This window comes from Zootoca vivipara, chromosome 16 (genome assembly GCF_965207765.1).
Source record: "Zootoca vivipara chromosome 16, rZooViv2.hap1.1, whole genome shotgun sequence".
Taxonomy (NCBI): domain Eukaryota; kingdom Metazoa; phylum Chordata; class Lepidosauria; order Squamata; family Lacertidae; genus Zootoca; species Zootoca vivipara.
In genome coordinates this window covers 35759768-35782424 of record NC_142599.1, presented here as the reverse complement: position 1 = coordinate 35782424, position 22657 = coordinate 35759768, and the positions used below count along the sequence as shown (strand labels likewise).

At 42.9% G+C, this 22657-nt stretch overlaps 2 protein-coding genes across 2 annotated transcripts; both read right to left on the bottom strand.

The window, feature by feature from the left end:
* Positions 1–3249: 3249 nt before the first annotated feature.
* On the bottom strand, positions 3250–5380 carry LOC132591328 (uncharacterized). Its single transcript, XM_060269564.2, has 2 exons — positions 5273–5380; positions 3250–4014 (listed from the first exon to the last, which is right to left on the bottom strand). Exon 2 carries the CDS (start codon positions 3994–3996, stop codon positions 3487–3489), a length of 510 nt encoding a protein of 169 aa, XP_060125547.1. The 5' UTR covers positions 3997–4014; positions 5273–5380; the 3' UTR covers positions 3250–3486.
* Positions 5381–17824: 12444 nt separating this feature from the next.
* Positions 17825–19831, bottom strand: LOC118077812 (uncharacterized). The gene is made up of 2 exons (XM_035101538.3): positions 19758–19831; positions 17825–18630 (listed from the first exon to the last, which is right to left on the bottom strand). Exon 2 carries the CDS (start codon positions 18610–18612, stop codon positions 18061–18063), a length of 552 nt encoding a protein of 183 aa, XP_034957429.3. The 5' UTR covers positions 18613–18630; positions 19758–19831; the 3' UTR covers positions 17825–18060.
* Positions 19832–22657: the final 2826 nt, after the last annotated feature.

Here is a 22657-nt window from a genome sequence, read left to right as displayed (position 1 = left end):
TCTTGCTCCAAGGGGAGGGAGAGAGAGCAGTGGAAGAAGGGCAGACAGTCAGCTGGGAGGCCATTCCCCCCCATGCCGGAATTGAGATGAACGGCTCCCCGTCGGAGCAGAGGCAGGTGCTTCAGGGTTCCCAGGCTGTTACGTTGGGCACGAAACAGAAAGCAGCCATTGCGAGATTCTGACTCAGACTGAGGCAGACATGATTTATGGACACTTGGCACTGTAAATAATATGCACTAATAAAAACATCTGAAAGACAAGCAGATGTGGAGGGTCGTTACTCAAGAGTAGCCACAACAACCCCTGACACCACCTAACAATTACCTTGTTCGGCCCACATTTTACCAGCTTCCTCACAAGAATATAATGGGGGACTTTGTCAAAAGCCTTACTGAAATCAAGATACACTATGTCCACTGCATTCCCCTGGTCTGCCAAGCTTGTAAGACCCTATGAAAAATAGTGAGATTCACCTGGCATGGTTTGTTTTTGAGAAACCTGTGCTGGGTCTTAGTAATCATAGCTTTCTTTGCTAAGTACTGACAGACAACATTGATCTATATGAAAAATACAATCTCTGGCTGGTAGCCAACATAAAAAGCCATCGTTGCTAGATAATATGGTATATTTTGACAACATTCCCATACATTCACAGTGCATCATGTAACATGAACAAAAATATTATTGTCCGAAGCTTGCAGCACATTAATTACAAAATCTACACTGTGGATGTATGGAAACGTAAACTCATGTAGGATGATTTACCTATTATTGCATATCATATTGCCTATCAGCCAGAGATTCTGTTTTGAAATAATTTAAAATTCTTTCATACATGTGTAGATATAATAATATGTGCATTTGAACTGTTACTTCATTCAATTATATTTAGTGTTTGGTCCATAGCTGCCAAGTTATCCCTTTTTTTAAGGGAAATTCCATTATGCTGAATAGGCTTCCTCGCGAGAAAAGGGAAAACTTGGCAGCTATGGTTTGGTCAGGGACTACACTCTCCAGATTTTGTTTTCTTTAAAGGGGAATTAGATGGATTTATGGAGGACAAGGCTACCAGTGGCTACAACCTACAATGGCTAGATATTACATTTCATACCAGAGGTGGCATGACTCTGAATTCCTGTTGCTGGGCATTAGGCTCATGTCTTGTTTGCAGGCATCCCATAGGCAAAAGGTTAGCCACTGTGAGAACAGAGTGCTGAACTAAATAGACCTTTCTCTTGATCCAACATTTAAATGTCCCCCCCCCCTAAAGAATTTCTGGAACCAAGTATTTGAAGAAATAAAAAAAATACTCAAATATAATATAAAGAAAAACCCTGAATCTTTTCTATTGGGGATAATGGACAATACAATTAAAAAAAAAAAACAGGATGTGACATTGTTCTTGTATGCCGTGACAGCTGCAAGAACTCTGGCTGCATCCTATTGGAAGAAGAAAGAAATACCCCATATTCTGGAATGGCAGGAGAAGCTATTTAGCTATTTAGATCTGGATAACCTGACCAATTCAATTAGAGGGTATACTAATAAGAAATTCCATCAGAATTGGGGGAAAACTGGAGAGAACATGAAGGGGCAGTGCCCCACGGTAAAATCTTGGGTTTATTTCTAATGTCTTGTATTGAGTTGATTTGATTTAATTTAAGTTGATAAAGCTGAATAAAGGTGAACTTTTTTCTCTTTTTTGAGATTAGATATTATTTGAGAATCATAGGATATATTCTCATAGGATTGAAGGGAAGCAGTACCAGAGTATACAAATTAAAGAACCTGAGAGGGAGATAATACGGGATAATACGGGAGGAGGAGATATAGGGGAATAAATAAAGGTGTATGGTAAAAAGAAAATTAGGAATATAGCTGAAATGTATTTTGATTATTTTGATTTTGGGTATGAATGAATGTCTGAACGTATGATTTTTGTTTTTTGTTTGTTTGTGTTTTCTTTAAGATTATAATTATTATGATTATTATGATTTACATTATATTATGATTATGATTATTTATATTTGAAGTTGTATGGTATCATTTTTATGTTATATTATCATTATTTATATATGATTTTTGTATGTTATTATTTTTATATTATTGTTTCTTTAGTGTGTTTGTGAATGTATTTTAATTTGAATTCTAATAAAGTTTATTTATTTATTTATTTTAAAAAAATGTTTTTTCCCCCATGCCACAGGTCTTGCAGCCATTAGGACAATATTTGTAAATCCCGTTTATGCTTCTAGGTCTGGGGGGTGGAAGCTGTAGCTCTCCTGAAGTTTCTGGACTCTAGCCAGCCTTTTGTATTGCAGTCATAAAAAATCCCAGTAAAATTTATTGCCAAAAGAATTGCATTGCCAATTACTCTTCCTGAACCATAGGACCCGTCTGGATGTTATGAGCAATCTGGCTACCTAATCAGACGCACTAATTACAACCCACCTCCCCCAAATGACAGCACAGAGTAATGAGGGGCTTTTTCTTGTATCAAGCTGGCCCACAGGGAAAATCAAAGCTCATTCTTGGTCCATTAAGAATCACCCAAACTGGCATTCAGCCCCAGTTCTTTCCCTGAATTAACCATTCGTGACACTGAAGGAAGACACTGCACTCGTGTTGAAAAAGTGGGAAATGTGAATTTTATCAAGATGACTTTATCTTAATTAGGACCCTCGTACCTACTGGACCGCCTCTCCTGGTATGCCCCGCAGAGGACCTTAAGGTCCATAAATAACAACATTCTGAAGATTCTGAGCCATAAGGTGGTTAGATTGGTCTCGACTAGGGCCAGGGCCTTTTCAGTACTGGCCCCGACTTGGTGGAATGCTCTTTCACAGGAGACCAGGGCCCTGTGGGATTTGTCATCTTTCCTGCAAGACAGAACTGTTCCGCCTGGCCTTTGGGTTGGATTCAGTCTGACCCCTGTGTTTAAAATGAGGCTGCATTTTAAATTTTAATATCTGTATTTTAATTAATTGGTTTCCTTTCTTTTATGTCTTATTGTAATTTTGTTGGCGTTAGCCGCCCTGAGCCTGGTTTTGACTGGGGATGGCGGGGTATAAATAAAAATAAATTATTATTATTATTATTATTATTATTATTATTATTAATTTATTTCAACATATAAGTAAAGCATTCAGGGTGCTAGAGTGGAGGGCTTCCCACACACACCCAGTTTTAAAATGGCCAAAGGGTGCTTCACATACCTGAGGTTCAAAAACCAACACACAGAGAGACATTAAAAGAATGAAGAAGCTTTACTGAAAAGTTCAAGGAAATAGCACAAAAAGTTGTACAAGAAGCAAGGAAGACACACAGTGTGGAAGGATCTTATTCTTCTATACTTTAAAATAAAGGGTGTTTGTGTGATTTTTCAGCCATGGTTATGTAGATTCAGCTCTTCTGACGCAACGCCAAATGATCTGTATCAAGCTCCGTGGATATCAGTTCAGGATATTCTTCTTGGGATTAATTGGCTTATGAACAGATGCTACCACGACGCCCAAACCTCCTGCCAAGGAGTGCCCCCTTCCCGTAGCCCAAACCATAGCCCCAGCCCCCAGAGCTTCCAAGGAGACCAGACCCATGGCCCCACCCTCCATAGCCATAACCCCCTACGATCCCGGAACCACCAACAGCACATGGAGTGTTGCCTCCAACAGCCACAGGCTCACAGCTGGCAGAGAGGATGGGCCCTGGGATGGTCACAACGGAGGCAGGTGGCTGGATCACGACCTCTGCTGGTGGGATCTGGTTGACGCATGATGGGGCAACTCCTGCCAGGACTCCAAGGTTGGCTGCTCTTTCAGCACCTCCATATCCATAGCCCAGGCCTCCAAATCCGAAGCCCTGACCTCCCCATCCATAGCCGAGACCTCCCAATCCAGAGCCGAGACCACCATAGCCAAGACCTCCTGCTGATCCAAACCCAACAGTGGGGGTGGAGGCCCAGGATGGGACAGCACAGGATGGACCACAGTCAACCATTGCTGGATGGAGGTGAGTCTGAAAGCAAAAACACCAAGGGAGAAAATAAGTGTGGGATACATCACTTCAATGGGGATGGACCACAGTCAACCATGGCAGAAGAAGAATCTAAAGTATACAGTTGAAGAAATGAGTTGAATATGGAGCATGAAAACCAAAGAGGACCAAATAATTATAAAAGCTCGGATACATGAGGGGCTAGTCAGTATGTAGTCTTTTCTGATGTTGCAGACTTCAACTCCCATCAGACCCAGCCAGCATGGACAACATAGAAGGGTTATGAGACTATAGGAACCTCGCTATAACTACTGAGTGAGAACAAAACCCCTGTGGTAGACGCTGTAGAAAAACAAGAATATGCTCATATACCTTAGCAGGATGATTCAGTGATGGTGCTCTGATTTTTTTTTATTTTTTTTTAAAAAGCATGCTATGTCTACAATACTATCAAAAACAATTTTTAACAGGCTGGAACACAATAAACCATTTTCTAGCAGGGTAGGAATGAGAAAAGAAAGAAAGAAGAAAGAAAGAAAGAAAGAAAGAAAGAAAGAAAGAAAGAAAGAAAGAAAGAAAGAAAGAAAGAAAGAAAGAAAGGGAGAGAGGGAGAGAGGGAGAGAAGGAGAGAGGGAGAGAGGGAGAGTGAGAAAAGCTGCAATCACTTTATCTATTTACCTGGGATTAAGCATCTGCGAACACAACAGGGCTTACTTATCAGTAAAATGCAGATATTTTCTGCCATAAAATAGAGAGGTTTGCCTGTGTGCATGCAAGCACCTGTCTATTTATCCCTGACTGTGTTTAAATTACACTCAGGGAGAGAATGGAAAGCTGGTGGTGCCTTCCAAATATCACAATTCTCCCTAACAAATTTAGAGTTCATTAATATGAATTTCCCACCTCAGGCTTCCTAAATGTAAGATGGCAGAGCCAGCCTCCAATTCCCTCCGCCTCAGCCAGCACATGAAATGGTCAAGGATGATGAGACTTATGGCTCAACAACATGTGCAAGTCCTCTTTTCCCCTAGACATGTGTCCCAACCAGCCAGGGATCACATATTAAATATACTTACAGAGGGTAACATAGGGTTGGGGAACCTGTGGCCCTCCAGTTGTTCAATATCCCAAGTCACCTCAGACATCATTGCCAATGGTCAGGGATGATGTGAGCAACATCTCAAGGACCACAGAATAGCTATCCCTGTTCTAGCTGGGAAATCCATCTAGCCTATCTTTTGACAAGCCTGGGAATATTCCACCTAGAAAACAGACTTACCTGCTTCTTTGAGAAGATGAAGTAGAGATGGAAGAGTCAGATGGAGTTGTTGGAGGAACTGAAGGCAGTCTGAGCTTTTATACAGTTCAGCCAGCCTCCCCACTGCCTCATTCCAACTAATCGCTGTTGGCAATTGTTCTTTCACGTGAAAAAATAAAATCAGTTTACGAAGCACAAAGAGGGAGGCCACAAAATTAAACTGTGGTAACAGTGTGACATAAATCATGACACCTATTCTTTTGTGCCTCCCTTCCTTTTAATTTTGCTGACCTCGAGTCAAATAGCTCCAGTTTCTCTGATGTTTTAAAGCAGAAACACCCAGAGGGAGGAGATAGAGATCATCAAAGCTCTTTCATCAGCACTGGGGTCTGTAGGACATCATCAAAGCTTTTTGCATATGCATACAGGATTCTGAGACATCTCCAGTAACAGTGGGAAACAGTGTCTTTGAATGCCATAGGTACATCAGAAGAGTCATAGAATCATAGAATCATAGAGTTGGAAGAGACCACAAGGGCCATCCAGTCCAACCCCCCGCCGAGCAGGAAAAGTCGTGCTGAACGAGGCCAAAAAGCCCATCAAATTTGGCACCCCTTTCTTTCACTTGCCCACCAGATCCCTTACCAAAAAGCTAGCAACGCCAACGCCAGTTGGAGGGAAAGTGTTGGAAAGAGCTATGCCCCCCCATGGTCTGGGATAACCAAGAAGCATCTGGTTGGCCACTGTAGGAAACAAGATGCTAGAGGATATAGCTCTTTTGGTTTGAGCCAACTGCAATGTTCTTTATATTCTTATCTTCTCCACTCGCACTCACCCTGGCATGTCAGAGATGTTTCCTACAGCCTAGCAAAGTTTAGGGCTAATCTGAAGTGGTGTACCTCAGAGCAGGAGCAGTGCTTATTTGAAAATAAGAGAAGCAGTAGTGTATGTTCGTATGTGTTTAAGAGACACAGATACCGCCCCCCCACACACATACACATATAAACACAATTCAAGAAACCAAGCCCAAGCCAGAAATATAAAATCAGTAAAGATTTGAAATCAAAAGAAAAATGGTGACATTCTTTTTTTAAAGTGGCTTTTGAAAGGAATTAAAACTTGCATATTGGGAAGCCATGAAGTGTTTTCAAAGGCTGCAACTCAAAACAAATTCATTTAAAGGCAGAAAATCACTCACAAGCATAGCTGGGTGGTGGTGACAGGTTGGTGGCTTTTACCTAAAATAGTCACTCTCAGGTTGCATCCATCAAAATCAATTGTGATGACTGACTTGCTGATTGCTTTCAACGGGTCTACTATCAGTATGACTACGGTAGTATTTCTGAAAAAATCTAACAAGGGAGGTGGATGGATACCTAAAGATCTTTACTGAAGGCACCATCTCATTTATGTGTCCATTTGCTCTCGCATATCGATGAGTCAGAGGATAGGGTGGTCTCAAAGTTGAATATGGAAACAGATGGCCATTGAGGGCTTTTCTTACTATTACATTGTGTTAACTGCTTTGACATTACAGCTAACAGGCAGTTTAGAAATTCACAAAATCACAGGCGTCTAGTAATGTAAGTGCATTTGATATGTGATCTCTAATTGGTTGGGACAATTGGTCCGTATAGTTAAAACTATGGTTTTCACAGTAGTGATGTATGGAAGTGAGAGCTGGACCATAAAGAAGGCTGATCGCCGAAGAATTGATGCTTTTGAATTGTGGTGATGGAGGAGACTCTTGAGAGTCCCATGGACTGCAAGAAGATCAAACCTATCCATTCTGAAGGAAATCAGCCCTGAGTGCTCACTGGAAGGACAGATCCTGAAGCTGAGGCTCCAATACTTTGGCCACCTCATGAGAAGAGAAGACTCCCTGGAAAAGACCCTGATGTTGGGAAAGATGGAGGGCACTAGGAGAAGGGGACGACAGAGGATGAGATGGTTGGACAGTGTTCTCGAAGCTATGAACATGAGTTTGACCAAACTGCAGGAGGCAGTGGAAGACAGGAGTGCCTGGCGTGCTATGGTCCATGGGGTCACGAAGAGTCGGACACGACTAAACGACTAAACAACAACAACAAAGGTAAAGGGACCCCTGACTGTTAAGTCCAGTCACGGACAACTTTGGGGTTGCGGCGCTTATCTCACTCTACAGGCCGAGGGAGCCGGCGTTTGTCCGCAGACAGCTTCCAGGTCATGTGGCCAGCATGACAAAGCTGCTTCTGGCGAACCATAGCAGCGCACGGAAATGCCGTTTACCTTCCCGTCGGAGCGGTACCTATTTATCTACTTGCACTTTGACGTGCTTTCGAACTGCTAGGTTGGCAGGAGCAGGGACCAAGCAACGGGAGCTCACCCCGTCGCAGGAATTCGAACCGCCGACCTTCTGATCGGCAAACCCTAGGCAAAGAAAACAAGAGTTTTGTTTTGTGCATGGAATGTTCAACTGAAATCCTATGTATGGCAGTAACATAAGCTGCTGAGAAAATAGCCAGCTACTTCAGCTACTTTAGAGGGATTGAATAGGGACAGGGTATCTGCTGAGCTGCCTGAAAGCATGGAACATACAAGCAATTTTATTTTTCATTAAATTTGTTTAGCAGAGGAATGAAAATGCAAAGATCAAAAGTGTCAGAAAGGGCAAGGCGCATCGTGGGGAGTTGAGGAAATGCTAACGATTTTGCATCATTTTTCTTTCTTATTAAAGTAATTAGGGGGCATGAGACATTTCAGAAACAGTTTGCTAATTAAAGCTTCGGGGTGAAGGGGGTGTATCCCAGCTAGCTGTAGGGCCATCTAGGGACACAGACAAAAGAGTATAAAAGGGTTCCCTGGGCTGAGATATCCCAACAGCTTCACTTGACTTGATCTCCTCCTCTCCATTTCTACTCCTTGGAAACTTTGGTAAGTCAAGTCTATGTATATACATATGTTAGAATGTTATCTTTAAATGATTCTTGCACTTTCAAGTGGTTCAGATATCTGAACTCCAAGAGAACACCAAAATTCTATTAATCTTTGAGATGTGTAGATCTTGTACCAAGAAATTAAATTACCTAATGTCACTGGCTGGTTTCTTTGTGATTGTATGTGTGTATACACAGTCTTCTGAAAACTGGAAGCTGCCTTCTCCTAGGTTGCAGTGTTAGCCTGTTGAGCTCACCAACAATGGCCACCAGTAAAGATCCAGGATTTCTGATCAGATTCTCTCCCTGCCCACCTGCACCCAGCCCATGGCATTCTGCATGCAGAGCAGATACTCTCCCAATTAACTACAGCCTCTCCCCCCACCCCTACCCATGTTATAGTATTTGAAACATGCTTTCAAAAGTAGGTATCTCTGTTTTCTTGGAAAGTTGGGAATCTGGGTCCCATTCTGCCACACATTGTGCAAATCCAGCGTTCATCATTACCTTGAGCAAAACTGTGGGATGACTAGCCTCATATTCTTAAGTCTTTTTAATTCATGAAGGGGCTAAGACCATAGAGTAAGCTGTCTTGTTATCTCACCTTGAGAGGGGTTAGATAATTAAGGTTTTGTTCTCTCCCAGTCTATCTGAGAAGTTCAGCAAGCGAAGAGGCTAGGCTGGTTGATCCAGCTTTGCTGCATGGCTCTCACAAGCCACTCTTGAGTTCTCATACCAAAAATTTAAGAACTTTCATTATGTTGCAATTAAGCCAAGTACTGCCTGTGCAACTTTTCTGACTGATGTGTGGAAAAGCACATGAAACTGACCTTTGAAGGGTTTGTAAGTAAACCAATTTCAAAATTACCAACCGTGTGCTCTTTTCCTATGCTCGGTAAGGAGGGAAGTTTTGGAACTCGCAAGGGCATATTTTAAAGGTATAACAGTTTTTATTTCCATGCTTTATTTCCATGAATTCTCTTTTATACCTTTTATTTATTTATTGAACCAACAAAAACTAGGACTCATCACTCTCTGTGGTTGGATACATGTGCCAGTGCTCAATGGAATCCTTTTCATATTTCACCAATCATGTAACCTTCATGAGGACTGGCACCAGAGGGAAGCACAGACTAATATTAATGTGTTTTTCATGGAACAAATTTTCATGGAATATCTGTGCTTAAAAAGCAGGGTATTGGTCCATCTAACTCAGTATTGTGTACAGTATATCGTGTGTATTTTATGAAATCAAGTATTTAGCTGCCTTGTACTGAGTCAGACTCTTGGTCCATATAGCTTGGTATTGTCCACAATGATCAGCTGTGAATCTCCAGGGTTTCAAGTAGGAAGCATTTCCCTGTTCAACCTGGAGGTTCCTGGGACTGAACCTGAGACTTTCTGCTTGCAAACGATGTGCCCATCCCCTAGAAAGTGATGGTCCTTCCCCTAGAAAGAAAGAGCTCATACCTCATGGCTCTGACCTTCCTGGAACCATGAGGGATCAGATTTAGGACCCACAAGGATGAGAAGGGCTGTAGTGATGACGTACAGGACAATACAGAATCCATAAATTAGGGCTTAATGTTTCACGAATAACAGAAGACAGCTGATTTTCAATCAAGGAAGATGGTTTAAGTTGGGTGAAATGGAAAGTGATGTACCCCACTGAAGTGATGTACCCCACACTTATTTTGTCCCTTGGTGTGTGTGTTTTTTTTTGTTTCAGACTCACCTCCATTCAACAATGGTTGACTGTGGTCCATCCTGTGCTGTCCCATCCTGTGCGTCCACCCCCACTGTTGGGTTTGGATCAGCAGGAGGTCTTGGCTATGGTGGTCTCGGCTCTGGATTTGGAGGTCTCGGCTCTGGATTTGGAGGTCTCGGCTCTGGATTTGGAGGTCTCGGCTCTGGATGGGGAGGTCAGGGCTTCGGATTTGGAGGCCTGGGCTATGGATATGGAGGTGCTGAAAGAGCAGCCAACCTTGGAGTCCTGGCAGGAGTTGCCCCATCCTGCATCAACCAGATCCCACCAGCAGAGGTCGTGATCCAGCCACCTGCCTCCGTCCTGACCATCCCAGGGCCCATCCTCTCTGCCAGCTGTGAGCCCGTGGCTGTTGGAGGCAACACTCCATGTGCTGTTGGTGGCTCTGGGCTGGTAGGAGGCTATGGCTACGGGTCAGGTCTCCTTGGAAGCAATTTTGGTGGCTTCCTTGGAAGTTCCCAGTTTGGTCTGAGAAGGGGTGGGCTCTTTGGAAGGAGATCCCTGCTGGGAGGCCGTGGTAATGTGTGTAATGTGTGGTAATCTGTCTGATGGTTATAGCAATGACCCTGAATGGGTGAAGATGATGCAAATCTATTATTATGTAGTGTCTTGTCCTGAATTCTAGCCATGTTTCATTTCTCCTGCTTTCCCCCTTGAAAGTATTTAATCCATGAATGAGTTCAGAGCCACATTGTGCTCTGTGTTCCTTTGCCTTCCCCATCTCCTTCTTCTTGTACAATTGTCAACTTGATACTTTCCGCCTTTTCATTAAAGCTCATTCTTTATTCTAATATGGCTCTCTCTTCATTTGGCACCTAGTGGCGACAATTCCTCAAAGAGGGAAATCTCCATGTTCATCTATAATATCATGGTCATTGATCAGCATTAAATACACGTTGTCCAGGTGTGTTTCATAATGGGGGGGGGGGGCGATGAATAACATTAAATAAATACAAGTAGTGTGAAGCAAGGTACCATACAAGGAGCATAGGTTGAAGTAAAATGGGCATCAACATTTGAAACATCTAAATCATAGCACAAAGTCCAAAGAGGAAAATTCCAGAAGTCAAATGTCAGTTCTTGGTGAATTTTGCTCACTGCAGCACAATACATTTCTATGCTGAGAGTGATAGATGGGCCTTGATTTGAGATAAGTAGAATGGTAGCCCCTCACACTGGCACATTCTTGGAGTATGCTGGCCTAGGGAGACCCTGAATAATTTGATAAATGCAGAACCTTACATTTGCCTAGCTCTACCTCTCTTTCAAATCAGAACCAGTGAAGGCAGTGAAGGTCCTGTGTGAGTGTCTGGAGGCGGTTGGAGGTTGGATGGCGGCTAACAGAGGTTGAATCCTGGCAAGACAGAAGTACTGTTTGTGGGAGACAGGAGGCAGGCAGGTGTGGAAGACTCCCTGGTCCTGAATGGGGTAACTGTGCCCCTGAAGGACCAGGTACGCAACCTGGGAGTCATTTTGGACTCACAGCTGTCCATAGAGGTGCAAGTTAATTCTGTATCCAGGGCAGCTGTTTATCAGATTCATCTGGTACACAGGCTGAAACCCTACCTGCCCGTGAACTGTCTCGCCAGAGTGGTGCATGCTCTAGTTATCTCTTGCTTGGACTACTGCAATGCGCTCTATGTGGGGCTACCTTTGCAGGCGGCCCAGAAACTACATTTAATCCAGAATGCGGAAGCTAGACTGGTGACTGGGAGCAGCTGACAAGAGCACATAACACCGGTCTTGAAAGACCTGCATTGGCTCCCAGTACGTTTCCGAGCACAATTCAAAGTGTTGGTGCTGACCTTTAAAGCCCTAAACGGCCTCCGTCCAGTATACCTGAAGGAGCGTATCCACCTCCATCACTCTGCCCGGACACTGAGGTCCAGTACTGAGAGCCTTCTGGCGGTTGCCTCGCTGCGAGAAGCCAAGTTACAGGGAACCAGGCAGAGGGCCTTCTCGGTAGTGGCACCCACCCTGTGGAACAACCTCCCACCAGATGTCAAGAAGAAAAACAACTACCAGACTTTTAGAGGACATCTGAAGGCAGCCCTGTTTAGGGACGCTTTTAATCTTTAAGAAATTAGTGTATTTTAATACTTCTGTTGGAAACTGCCCAGAGTGGCTGGGGAAACCCAGCCAGATGGGCAGGGTATAAATATATTATTATTATTATTATTATTATTATTATTATTATTATTATTATTATCCCTATTGAAACTCATTTGAGCCCAGCTCTCCAATCTGTTAAGGTCATTTTGAATCCTGATCCTGTCTTCAGTGGCGTTAGCTACCCCTCCTTGTTTGGTACCATCTGCACATCTGATGAGCATCCACTCAGTTCCTTCATCGAAGTCATTTATAAAGACGCTGAACAACAGCACAACCTTATTGACACATATAATCAAAAAATGGTTGTCACACATTATAAAAAAGATGGGGGTTAGAATTCTCCTTGGTTTCACAATCTAGCACATCAGATTTTCAGCCACAGCAATTGTCCAAGCTCTAGAATACCATGCTTTCATGTTCAAGCCCAAGGCAGTGTGCCATCACATGACTATTTCCATATGTGCCACTATGAGGAGAAACATAAAAAGTACTTTATGAGCAATTGGTGGAGTAGACATGCCCTTTATCCCAAGCAAAGCAAGTTGATGGGCATGCTCATTTTGTATATTAAACTCAGTTCTTTAAATACCAGAATCCAAAATGGATAAGCAGATTTGCAAAACCACTACATATGTACAGTATGTACTAAGATCCAGTACTAAGATTGATGTCACCCCTGGTATCATGTGGGAAATACAGAAAAGGGCAAGAGACCAGCTATGTAAGAGTTTCAAAGAGGATTCCATTAATTGCACCAAAAATGTTTTGGAGTGTTTCCCTCCCCACAAGCGTGTTCTGCTTTTCATTTGAGATTATTACTTCAAAGTCTGTGTGCCAAGGAATTTTTGTGACCATAAAATGGCCAAATTCCACCTCAAATAACATTTTTAAAATATGGTTGATACTTCTTCTTTGGCGACCACTTGTAGCCAAGTAAGATTTTCTTCCATGAACACAATATTAACAGTTACAGGTAGGTAGCCGTGTTGGTCTGACATAGTCGAAACAAACAAACAAAAAATTCCTTCCAGTAGCACCTTAGAGACCAACTAAGTTTGTCATAGGTATGAGCTTTCGTGTGCATGCACACTTCATCAGATATGCTGAAACAGAAGTCACTGATTGGGGTCAGTATCTGAAGAACATACCTGCCAAGTCCCGGACTGCAGAATCCGGGACCGGCAGCCGCATGACACCAGAAGTTGCGTAGATGCAACTTCCGGTGTCGCTCTGCCCATCTATGGGCACCGAAAATGGCCACCGCCGACACCGGAAGTCGCGTCTACGCACTTCTGGCGAAGCCAGCCATTTTCGGTGCCCATAGATGGGCAAATCAGAAAAAAATTGCCGCCGGCAGGAAAATATAAGGGAGAATAATGGGAGACGACGTGATACGGGGGACCGCCGGGAAAAGATAAGAAAAAACAGGGGTTTCCCGGGGAAAATGGGGTACTTGGCAGCTATGCTGAAGAAGTGTGCATGCACACAAAAGCTCATGGCTATGACAAACTTAGTTGGTCTCTAAGGTGCTGCTGGACGGTATTAACACTGAGTTCATAAGTGATTGTGAAGGCCAGTTCTGGAGCCACACGTCCTTCCACAGCTGGGACATAGGTTTCCAGGTGGGAGTTGATCATGGTGAGGGTTTGCCAAAAGTGCCTTCCTCTGAGCATATTTCTCCCTTTCGTCCTGAGATCGAGTTTCTTCAAAGACCATGACATTTTGGTAAAGGTTGTTCTCCAACTGGAGCGCTCACAGACCAGTGTTTCCCAGTTGTCTGTGTTTATACTACATTTTTTTATTTGCCTTGAAAGAGTCTTTAGACCTCTTTTGTTGACCACCAGCATTACACTTTCCATTTTTAAGTGTGGAAGACGATAATCAGGCATCCGAACAACATGACCAGTCCAACGAAGTTGATGTTGAAGAATCATTGCTTCAACACTGGTGATCTTTGCAGTACACTGGCATTAGTTCGTCTACCTTCTCAAGTGATGTACAAAATTTTTCGGAGACACCGTTTATGGAAACTTTCAAGGAGTTGGAGATGGCATTCATAAATAGTCCATGTTTCACAAGCATGCAGTAAGGTTGGCAGTACAATAGCTTTGTAAACAAGCATTTTGGTTTCCCTGCGAATGTCTTGGTCCTCAAACACTCTGCACTTGATTCAGGAGAAAGCTGCATTCTCCAGACTCAGGCGATGCTGGATTTCTTTCTTTCTTTCTTTAAATTTGGAATTTTATTTACAACATAACACAAACCCCCCACCCCCAATACACAAATTAAACGTGAACATAACATACAGTAAACATAACATACAACAATATAAACAACCAAATAAAAGACTTCCTTTATCCTGTATCTGTCCTCCTTATTTACTTTTTATAAACTGTTTCCTTTATGAATAATTATTAAGATTTTTCTAATTATAACTTAAACATGCACGAAGTCTCCTGCAGACATTAATTAAAACAAGTCCAGGTATGTATTTAAGGGCACTGTTTTGTGAAGTATTCTCTGTATTCTTCCCATGCTTCTTGTCTAGTGTGACCTCTAATTGCCTCTGTTAATCTAGCCAGTACAATATGCTCTAACAGTTTATCTTGCCATTCCTTTTTTGAATTGGCACAGTTTATTTTTTCCAGTTTTTACCAATTAGGATCCTTGCCGCTCCTGTGGCATAGAGGAATATTTTCTTATCTTCTCTTGCTATACCTGTGTGCGTTATCCCTAGTAGAAAAACTTCTGTATTTTTCTTAAAGTTATACAGTGGTACCTCGACAACTGAACGATTCAACTTCCAAAGGTTTCGACTTCCGAAGCCGACAACCGCGGAAGTCTTTTCACCACGCGTGCGGGTTCTGCGCCTGCGCAAAGTGGTGCGCGCGGTCAGCGCATGCGCAGAAGCGGCGCTTCAACAACCGAAGACTTTGACTTATGAAGATGGCCGCGGAACAGATCGTCTTCATAAATCGAGGTACCACTGTAATTAAACTTTTTTTTTTAAGCTCGTCATACACTGTGTATTTTTTCACAGGTCCACCAAACATGTATAAGTGTCCCCTCTGTTTTACCACACCTCCAGCACAGATTTGTTTTCGTCTTATACATTTTAGCTATTTTGGTAGGTGTTAAGTACCACCTATAAAACATCTTGATTAGGTTTTCCCTCAATACTTCACAGGCTGTAAATTTCCAGTTCCTTCTCCATAGTTCTTCCCATGCTGTTAAGTTAATGGTTTTCCCAATATCTAAAGCCCACTTGATCATTAACTCCTTGACCTGTTCGTCTTTGACCTCCCACTCCAATAATGTATCACACAGTTTTGATATTACCTTGGTTTGGTTTTGTAATAACTATTTCTAATAATGTAGGTTCATTTGAGAAACCTTTTTTTCTTATCTCTCCTAAACTCTTCATGTAATTGATGGTATTGGATCCAACCCGTAAGGTGTTGTTTAATTTCCTCATCATCTTTATTTACCAATTTATTGTCTTTTTCCTTAATCAGATCTTTATATGTGGCCCATTCTAATTCCATTTTTTTTCTTTTTAATTGGATTTTACCATCAATGACAGCCCTTGTGGAAAGATAACTGCCCAGGTAAAATGTGATCGACAAGTGATCCACACTCCACACTTTCCAACGTTACACCATTGAGTTTCATTTGTGGCACTGCAGAGGCGTAGTGTTTTGTGCTTGTTGGTGCAGCACTTTGGTTTTCTGGATATTGAACAATAGGCCATGTTGTTCGTAAGCTTCTGCAAAGATATTTAGGATGGTTTGGAGGTCATCCTCTGAGTGTACAGATACTACGTTGTGATCAGCATACTGAAGCTCTATGATGGAAGTTATGGTAACCTTACTCTTTGCTTTCAGCTTACTCAGATTAAAAAGCTTTCATATATCTCTTTGATATATGACTCCAGTGGGGAGTTTCCCCTCCACAAAGTGTAGGATCATGGCAATCAAAATAGTGAATAGAGTTGGGGCAGTAACACAACCCTGTTTAACATCTGATCCCACCGTGAATGATTCACTTTGAGAGCCATTATTATCTCTGACTGTCACTGTCTATTATCATGGAGGAGCTGAATGATGTTCACAAATTTATATGGGCAGTCAATTTTCAGAAGGACAGTCCAGAGGGCATTACAATTTACAGTGTCAAAAGCCGTAGTAAGGTCAATAAACGCCATATACAGGGGTTGGTTTTGCTCTCTGCATTTTTCTTGAGAGGTGAAAATCATGTCCACTGTCCCCCTAAAAGGTCTAAAACCATTTTGGGATTCAGGAAGTGTTTGCTAAGATCCTTCAAGAATTTTGACGGCTGCAGCTGATAAAGAGATGCACCAATAGTTTCCGCAATCCATTTTATCACCTTTTCTAAAAGAGATTGATAATTTTGGCATCCCTAAAGCCTGCTGGGATCTCTTCTCTCCCTCCCAGACTCTTTTTTCCAATGAGCTTGTGATACTACTGTTATTTTTACCTTTACACTTTTGAGAAACTACCATTTGTTGCCGTGCTTCACAACTCTCTAGGCATCCACAACCGACAATAAAATCCCTTTCCCCCAAAATACATTTACTCCATCAGTCAAAGGAACTGCTTCAGATAATTTTCAAGCGTCTGCCTATATTTACTTCTGAAGTCAGTCATTTTAGCAAAGTCTGGTGAGGAGAGAGCTGCTATTCTTGAATCCATCTCTTTCTGTATCTGCTTCATCACAAACTGAATTTGCTCCCTGAATATTAGACAAGGACTCCACCTCAGCGGAAAACAGTCCCCAAGTATGCCTACAGCAGCTTTTACCTTTTGACTCCTAGTGACAGGGTAAACCTTCTCTCCTGTTCCCAGTACATTCTGCCTAAGAATTTTGGCTCATCTTTCCCTCTCCAATAAATCTTTGCCTCAGACACTGGGAGCAAATCTGGATGTTGTGAGGCAACATCTTTGTGGAAGTATCTAGATCTTCTCTTAATAAAGTGATTCCTGTACCTGTGTCTAGAGATGCCCAGTATGTGTTGTTATTCATTAAAACTTCCTCCATTAACTCAGTGTCAAAGTTTGCAGCTTTCTCAAACCTCATTTTACAGAGTTTAACCTTTTGGGAGGGCTTTGGGGGAGATGTCTACAGCTTTTGCCATTTTAACTGGGGAGCTAGGGAACTAGGTGTTACCGACATGACTTTCCACCTTTCCAGAAGATGTGGCGATTGCTACTAATTTGGACGGCTTTAAATGCAGATTACAAAACAATAAATGAAGTCAAGGTTTAAATGTGCTTAATTTTTTTTTAACTCGTGTATGCAATAATTTAAAACTGTATCAAAATACAGTATCTGACTGAGAGGCTGGGTAATCCTGCACCATTTGACTACATTATCTCCCATCAAAAAATATGCTATTGTCCAAAGTCTTGTAACATACTGATTACAAAAGCTACATTCCGCAATACATTCCACACGATGTACATATGCAAATGTTGCAAAACTACAAAAGATTATCCAGCTATTATGACTGTTGCTCCCTGAATAAATAATGGTTTGAGGCACTCTGAAAGGGGACCCAGCACTTGTTTTGAAAAAGGGGGAAATGATAATTCTCTCAAGGCGAATGTACCTTATTCTAACCACATAGAACTAAACCATTCAGGGGGCCAGAGAGAAAGATGTCCTGCAAATGCACTGATTTTAGTTTGGCCAAAAACTGCTTCAGACACCTTGCTATGCGGAACTGAGGCTTTACATTTAAACATCAAGACAAACAGGTGATCAGAATGCAGAACAAGCTTTATTGAAAAGGTCAAAGAAAAAGCATTGAAATTTTATAAGGGGCAAAGAAGACAATCGGTGTAGAAGGATCTTTTTCTTCTGGACTCTAAAGCAAAGAATGGAGGATGAATTCCAGGAGTGATTGCTTGAATCCAGCTCTTCTGAACCATGGCCAATACAGCTGTATCAAGCTCCGTGGATATCAGTTCAGGATATACTTCTCGGGTTTAATTGGCCTATGCACAGATGCTACCACGACGCCCAAACTTCCTTCCAAGGAGTGCCCTCCTCCCGGAGCCCAAACCATAGCCCCAGCCCCCAGAGCTTCCAAGAAGGCCAGACCCATAGCCCAAGCCCCCAAGTCCATAGCCTCCTACTACCCCAGAGCCACCAACAGCACATGGAGTGTTGCCTCCAACAGCCACAGGCTCACAGCTGGCAGAGAGGATGGCCCCTGGGATGGTCACAATGCAGGCAGGTGGCTGGATCACGACCTCTGCTGGTGGGATCTGGTTGACGGGTTTAGGGATGATCCCATCTAGGATGCCAAGATTGCTTGCTCTTTCAGCACCTCCATATCCATAGCCCAGGCCTCCAAATCCGAAGCCCTGACCTCCCCATCCAGAGCCGAGACCTCCCAATCCAGAGCCGAGACCTCCAAATCCAGAGCCGAGACCTCCCAGTCCATAGCCAAGACCACCGTAGCCAAGACCTCCTGCTGAGCCAAACCCAACAGTGGGGTTGGAAGCGCAGGATGGGACGGCGCAGGATGGACCACAGTCAACCATTGTTGGATGGAGGTGAGTCTGAAAGCAAAAACACCAAGGGAGAAAATAAGTGTGGGGTACATCAATTCAATGGGGATGGACCACAGTCAACCATGGCTGAAGAAGAATCTAAAGCATGAAATTGAACAACTGAGATGAATATGGAACATGAAAACCAAAGAAGACCAAATAATTATAAAAGCTCAGATATAAGGTATATTGGGGGAGTCAGTGTGTAGTCTTTTCTGATGTTGCAGACTTCAACTCCCATCAGATCCAGCCGGCATGAACGACAGAGAAGGGTTACAAGACTATAGGAACCTCACTATAACTACTGAGTGAGAACTACACCCCTATGGTAGACGCTGTAGAAAAACAAGAAAATACTCACATACCTTATTAGGCTGCTTCCATGATCGTGCTCTGAATAAAAAAGCATGCTATGTCAACAATTCTATCAAAAACATTTTTTGACAGGCTGGACCACAGTCAAGTATTATCGATCCAGGTGGGGGTGAATATGAAAAAATAAAGCAGCAATCATTTATCTATTCATCTGGGATTAAGCATTAGTGAATACAATCAGGTTTACTTATCAGTAAAATGCAGAGTTTTGTGCTTGTGCTCTAAAAGGCAGAAGTGTGTGTGTGTGTGTGTGTGTGTGTGTGTAAATGACATTTAGGAAGAGAGAGAATAGAAAGCTGGTGCCACCTTCTAAATATCACAATTATATTTAACAAGCATAGATGACATTACCGTGGAGATCTTCTCCTGCTGTGTTTGCTAAGTGGCACAACCAGACTTTAGCTCCCATCTGCCTCAGCCACCATAGACAATGGTCATGGAATATAGGAGCTGAAGTTCATAAACATCTGCAAAGCCCCTGGTTCTTCTTCCTGGTTCTAGACATACGTCCAAAGAATCAGGGTTACCTTATTTAATGAACCTGCAGGGTGTGAAGGAGGGATGGGGAAGCTGTGGCCCTGCGGTTGTTGCAGGATCGCAAGTCCTCTCAGCCAGCATTCCCAATGGACAAGGATGATGGAAGCAACATTGCAAGGACCACAGGATACCCATCCCTGCTCTCATTGGAAGAGCCATCTGGCCCTACTTCAATGTGAACCTACGACAAGCTTGGAAATATCACCCCAAGGAAATGGGCTTACCTGCTGCTTTGGTGAGATGTAGTGAAGACAGGAGAGTCAGGTGAAGCTGTGGGAGAAACTGAGAGAACTTCGAGCTTTTATACAGTTCTGCAAGCCGCCCCAGTGACCAAGGGACTGCCTCTTCTGACTAATCTTTTATTTCGTTGTTGACAATTTAATGTGCAAAATTACTTCACTAAGCACAAAAGGTCACAACATTTAGTGGTTGCAATAATGAAAGACTAATAGTCTCAACACCATTCCCCCTCCCTTCCTTTTAATTTTGCTGACTTCCAGTCTGATGCTTGAAACCAGATGCACCCAGAGGGAACAGATAGAGATCTTCAAAGCTCTTTCATCAGCTTGAGGGACTCTAGGACATCATCAAATATTTTGCATACGCATACCGGATTCCCAGAGATCTCCATTATCAGTGTCCTCATGAAAATCCATCAGCACACAGTTGTATTGAATTACACATTTCTGAAGTGCAATTCTCTTTAATATCATACATTGTTGTGCCTTCTTTTCTTTAAGATATGCAGGCATTGTAGTCACAGTTTACTCCAATGTATTCATTTTGCTACCCATTACAGTGCTACCTTAGTTCTCAAATGACTTAGTTATCAAACAAATCATCTCCCAAACAACAAAAAACCTGGAAGTAAGTGTTCTGGTTTTTGAATGTTTTTTTGGAAGCCAAACACCCAACACAGCTTCTGCTAATAATAATAATAATAATAATAATAATAATAATAATAATAATAATAATAATAATAATATATTATTTATACCCCGCCCATCTGGCTGGGTTTCCCCAGCCACTCTGGGCGGCTTCCATGGAATGCCTGGGGATCCTTGGGTCTTGGCTGTTTTCATACACTAGATAGCTGCACACCCTGTAGAATTCTGTTATATTTTATCTGCACAATCAGAATGAACTTCATTCTGTTCTCCATGACCAACTTCAGGAACCAAAAGGTTGTATTGAAAAATACAACTTTTGAGCCATCTGGCCCCAAAATGGCAACTAGGCATTCAATTTTGGCAACTGTAACCCTGGTTTAAGGAGCCATATGTCACCTAGCTTCTATATCTGAGCTTCCAACACTGTAAAGGTAAAGGGACCCCTGACCAGTAGGTCCAATTGTGACCGACTCTGGGGTTGCGGCGCTCATCTCGCGTTATTGGCCAAAGGAGCCTGCGTACAGCTTCCAGGTCATGTGGCCAGCATGACAAAGCTGCTTCTGGCGAACAAGAGCAGCACACATACCTTCCCGCCGGAGCAGTACTTATTTATCTACTTGCACTTTGGAACTGCTAGGTTGGCAGGAGCAGGGTCCGAGGGACCCCTGACCATTAGGTCCAGTCGTGACCGACTCAGGGGTTGCAGCGGTCATCTCACGTTATTGGCTGAATGAGCCGGCGTACAGCTTCCAGGTCATGTGGCCAGCATGACAAAGCTGCTTCTGGCGAACCAGAGCAGCACACAGAAACGCTGTTTACCTTCCCGCCGGAGCAGTACCTATTTATCTACTTGCACTTTGGAACTGCTAGGTTGGCAGGAGTAGGGACCGAGCAACGGGAGCTCACCCCGTCGCAGGGATTCGAACCGCCAACCTTCTGATCAGCATGCCCTAGGCGCTGTGGTTTAACCCACAGCGCCACCCATGTCCCAACACTGTATGCATGTTCTATTTCCACTATCAGAGACAGTAAGCCTCTGAATACCAGCTGCGGGGAATCTCAGGTGGTGACTGTGCTTTTGCATTCAGATCTTGTTTGCAGACTTCCCATTGGTTGGCCACTGGGAGAATAGGATGCTGGGCTTAATGGGCCACCTTTAGCCTGATCCAGAAGGATTCTTTTTTAGAACTGCGTGAATTCATGGAGAATAGGGGTACCAATGGTTACGAGTCTAGCACTACTGTCAGCAAGCTTTTGTATACCTATTGCTGGAAATCACTGCTGTTGAATTCAGGCCATGACGGTGAGCTTTCCATAGACATGTGTGATAACAGAATACTGGATAAGATGGGCCCTTAGTCTGATCCAGTCAACCCTTTTTATGTTCTTAAATCCCTGGTTCTTCAAAAACAGCTGGCACTATATTAACCTTTTATTTCTTCAAATATCTTCTTTGAAAAGAATTCCCAAATAATTGTGGAAATTCTCATACTCTTTCTTGTTTATTGCATACAGTTATCTATGCCTCGGTATATGCTACGTTTGCATCATTGAAGACTGGAAGAGCCTTGTTCTCAATGACCAACCAGATGTCTATGGGAACGTAGCGCGAACTTAGCAGAACAGCAACTCTTTCCCGAAAAAACAATTTTCTCGATTATAATGCATTTTTTGTATGTTATTTTCACTTAGTACAGTATGTCCATTCCTATGTGCAATTTCGTACACATCACCTGGCTGCAGAACGACATGGAAATATTCATGAAAGTGTGGATTCATAGGACTACACTGCTTCAATTGCTATACCGTTTCAGAATAATAATAATGATGATAATAATAATAATAATAATTTATTATTTATACCCCGCCCATCTGGCTGGGTTTCCCCAGCCATTCTGGGCGGCTTCCAACAGAAAAATAAAATAAAATAACCAATTAAACATTAAAAGCCTACCTAAACAGGGCTGCCTTCAGATGTCCTCTAAAAGTCTGGTAGTTATTTTTCTTTTTGACATCTGATGGGAGGGCGTTCTACAGGGTGCGTGCCACTACCGAGAAGGCCCTCTGCCTGGTTCCCTGTAACTTGGCTTCTCGCAGCGAGGGAACCGCCAGAAGGCCCTCAGCCCTGGACCTCAGTGTCTGGGCAGAGCGATGGTGGTGGAGATGCTCCTTCAGGTATACTGGACCGAGGCCGTTTAGGGCTTTAAAGGTCAGCGCCAACACTTTGAATTGTG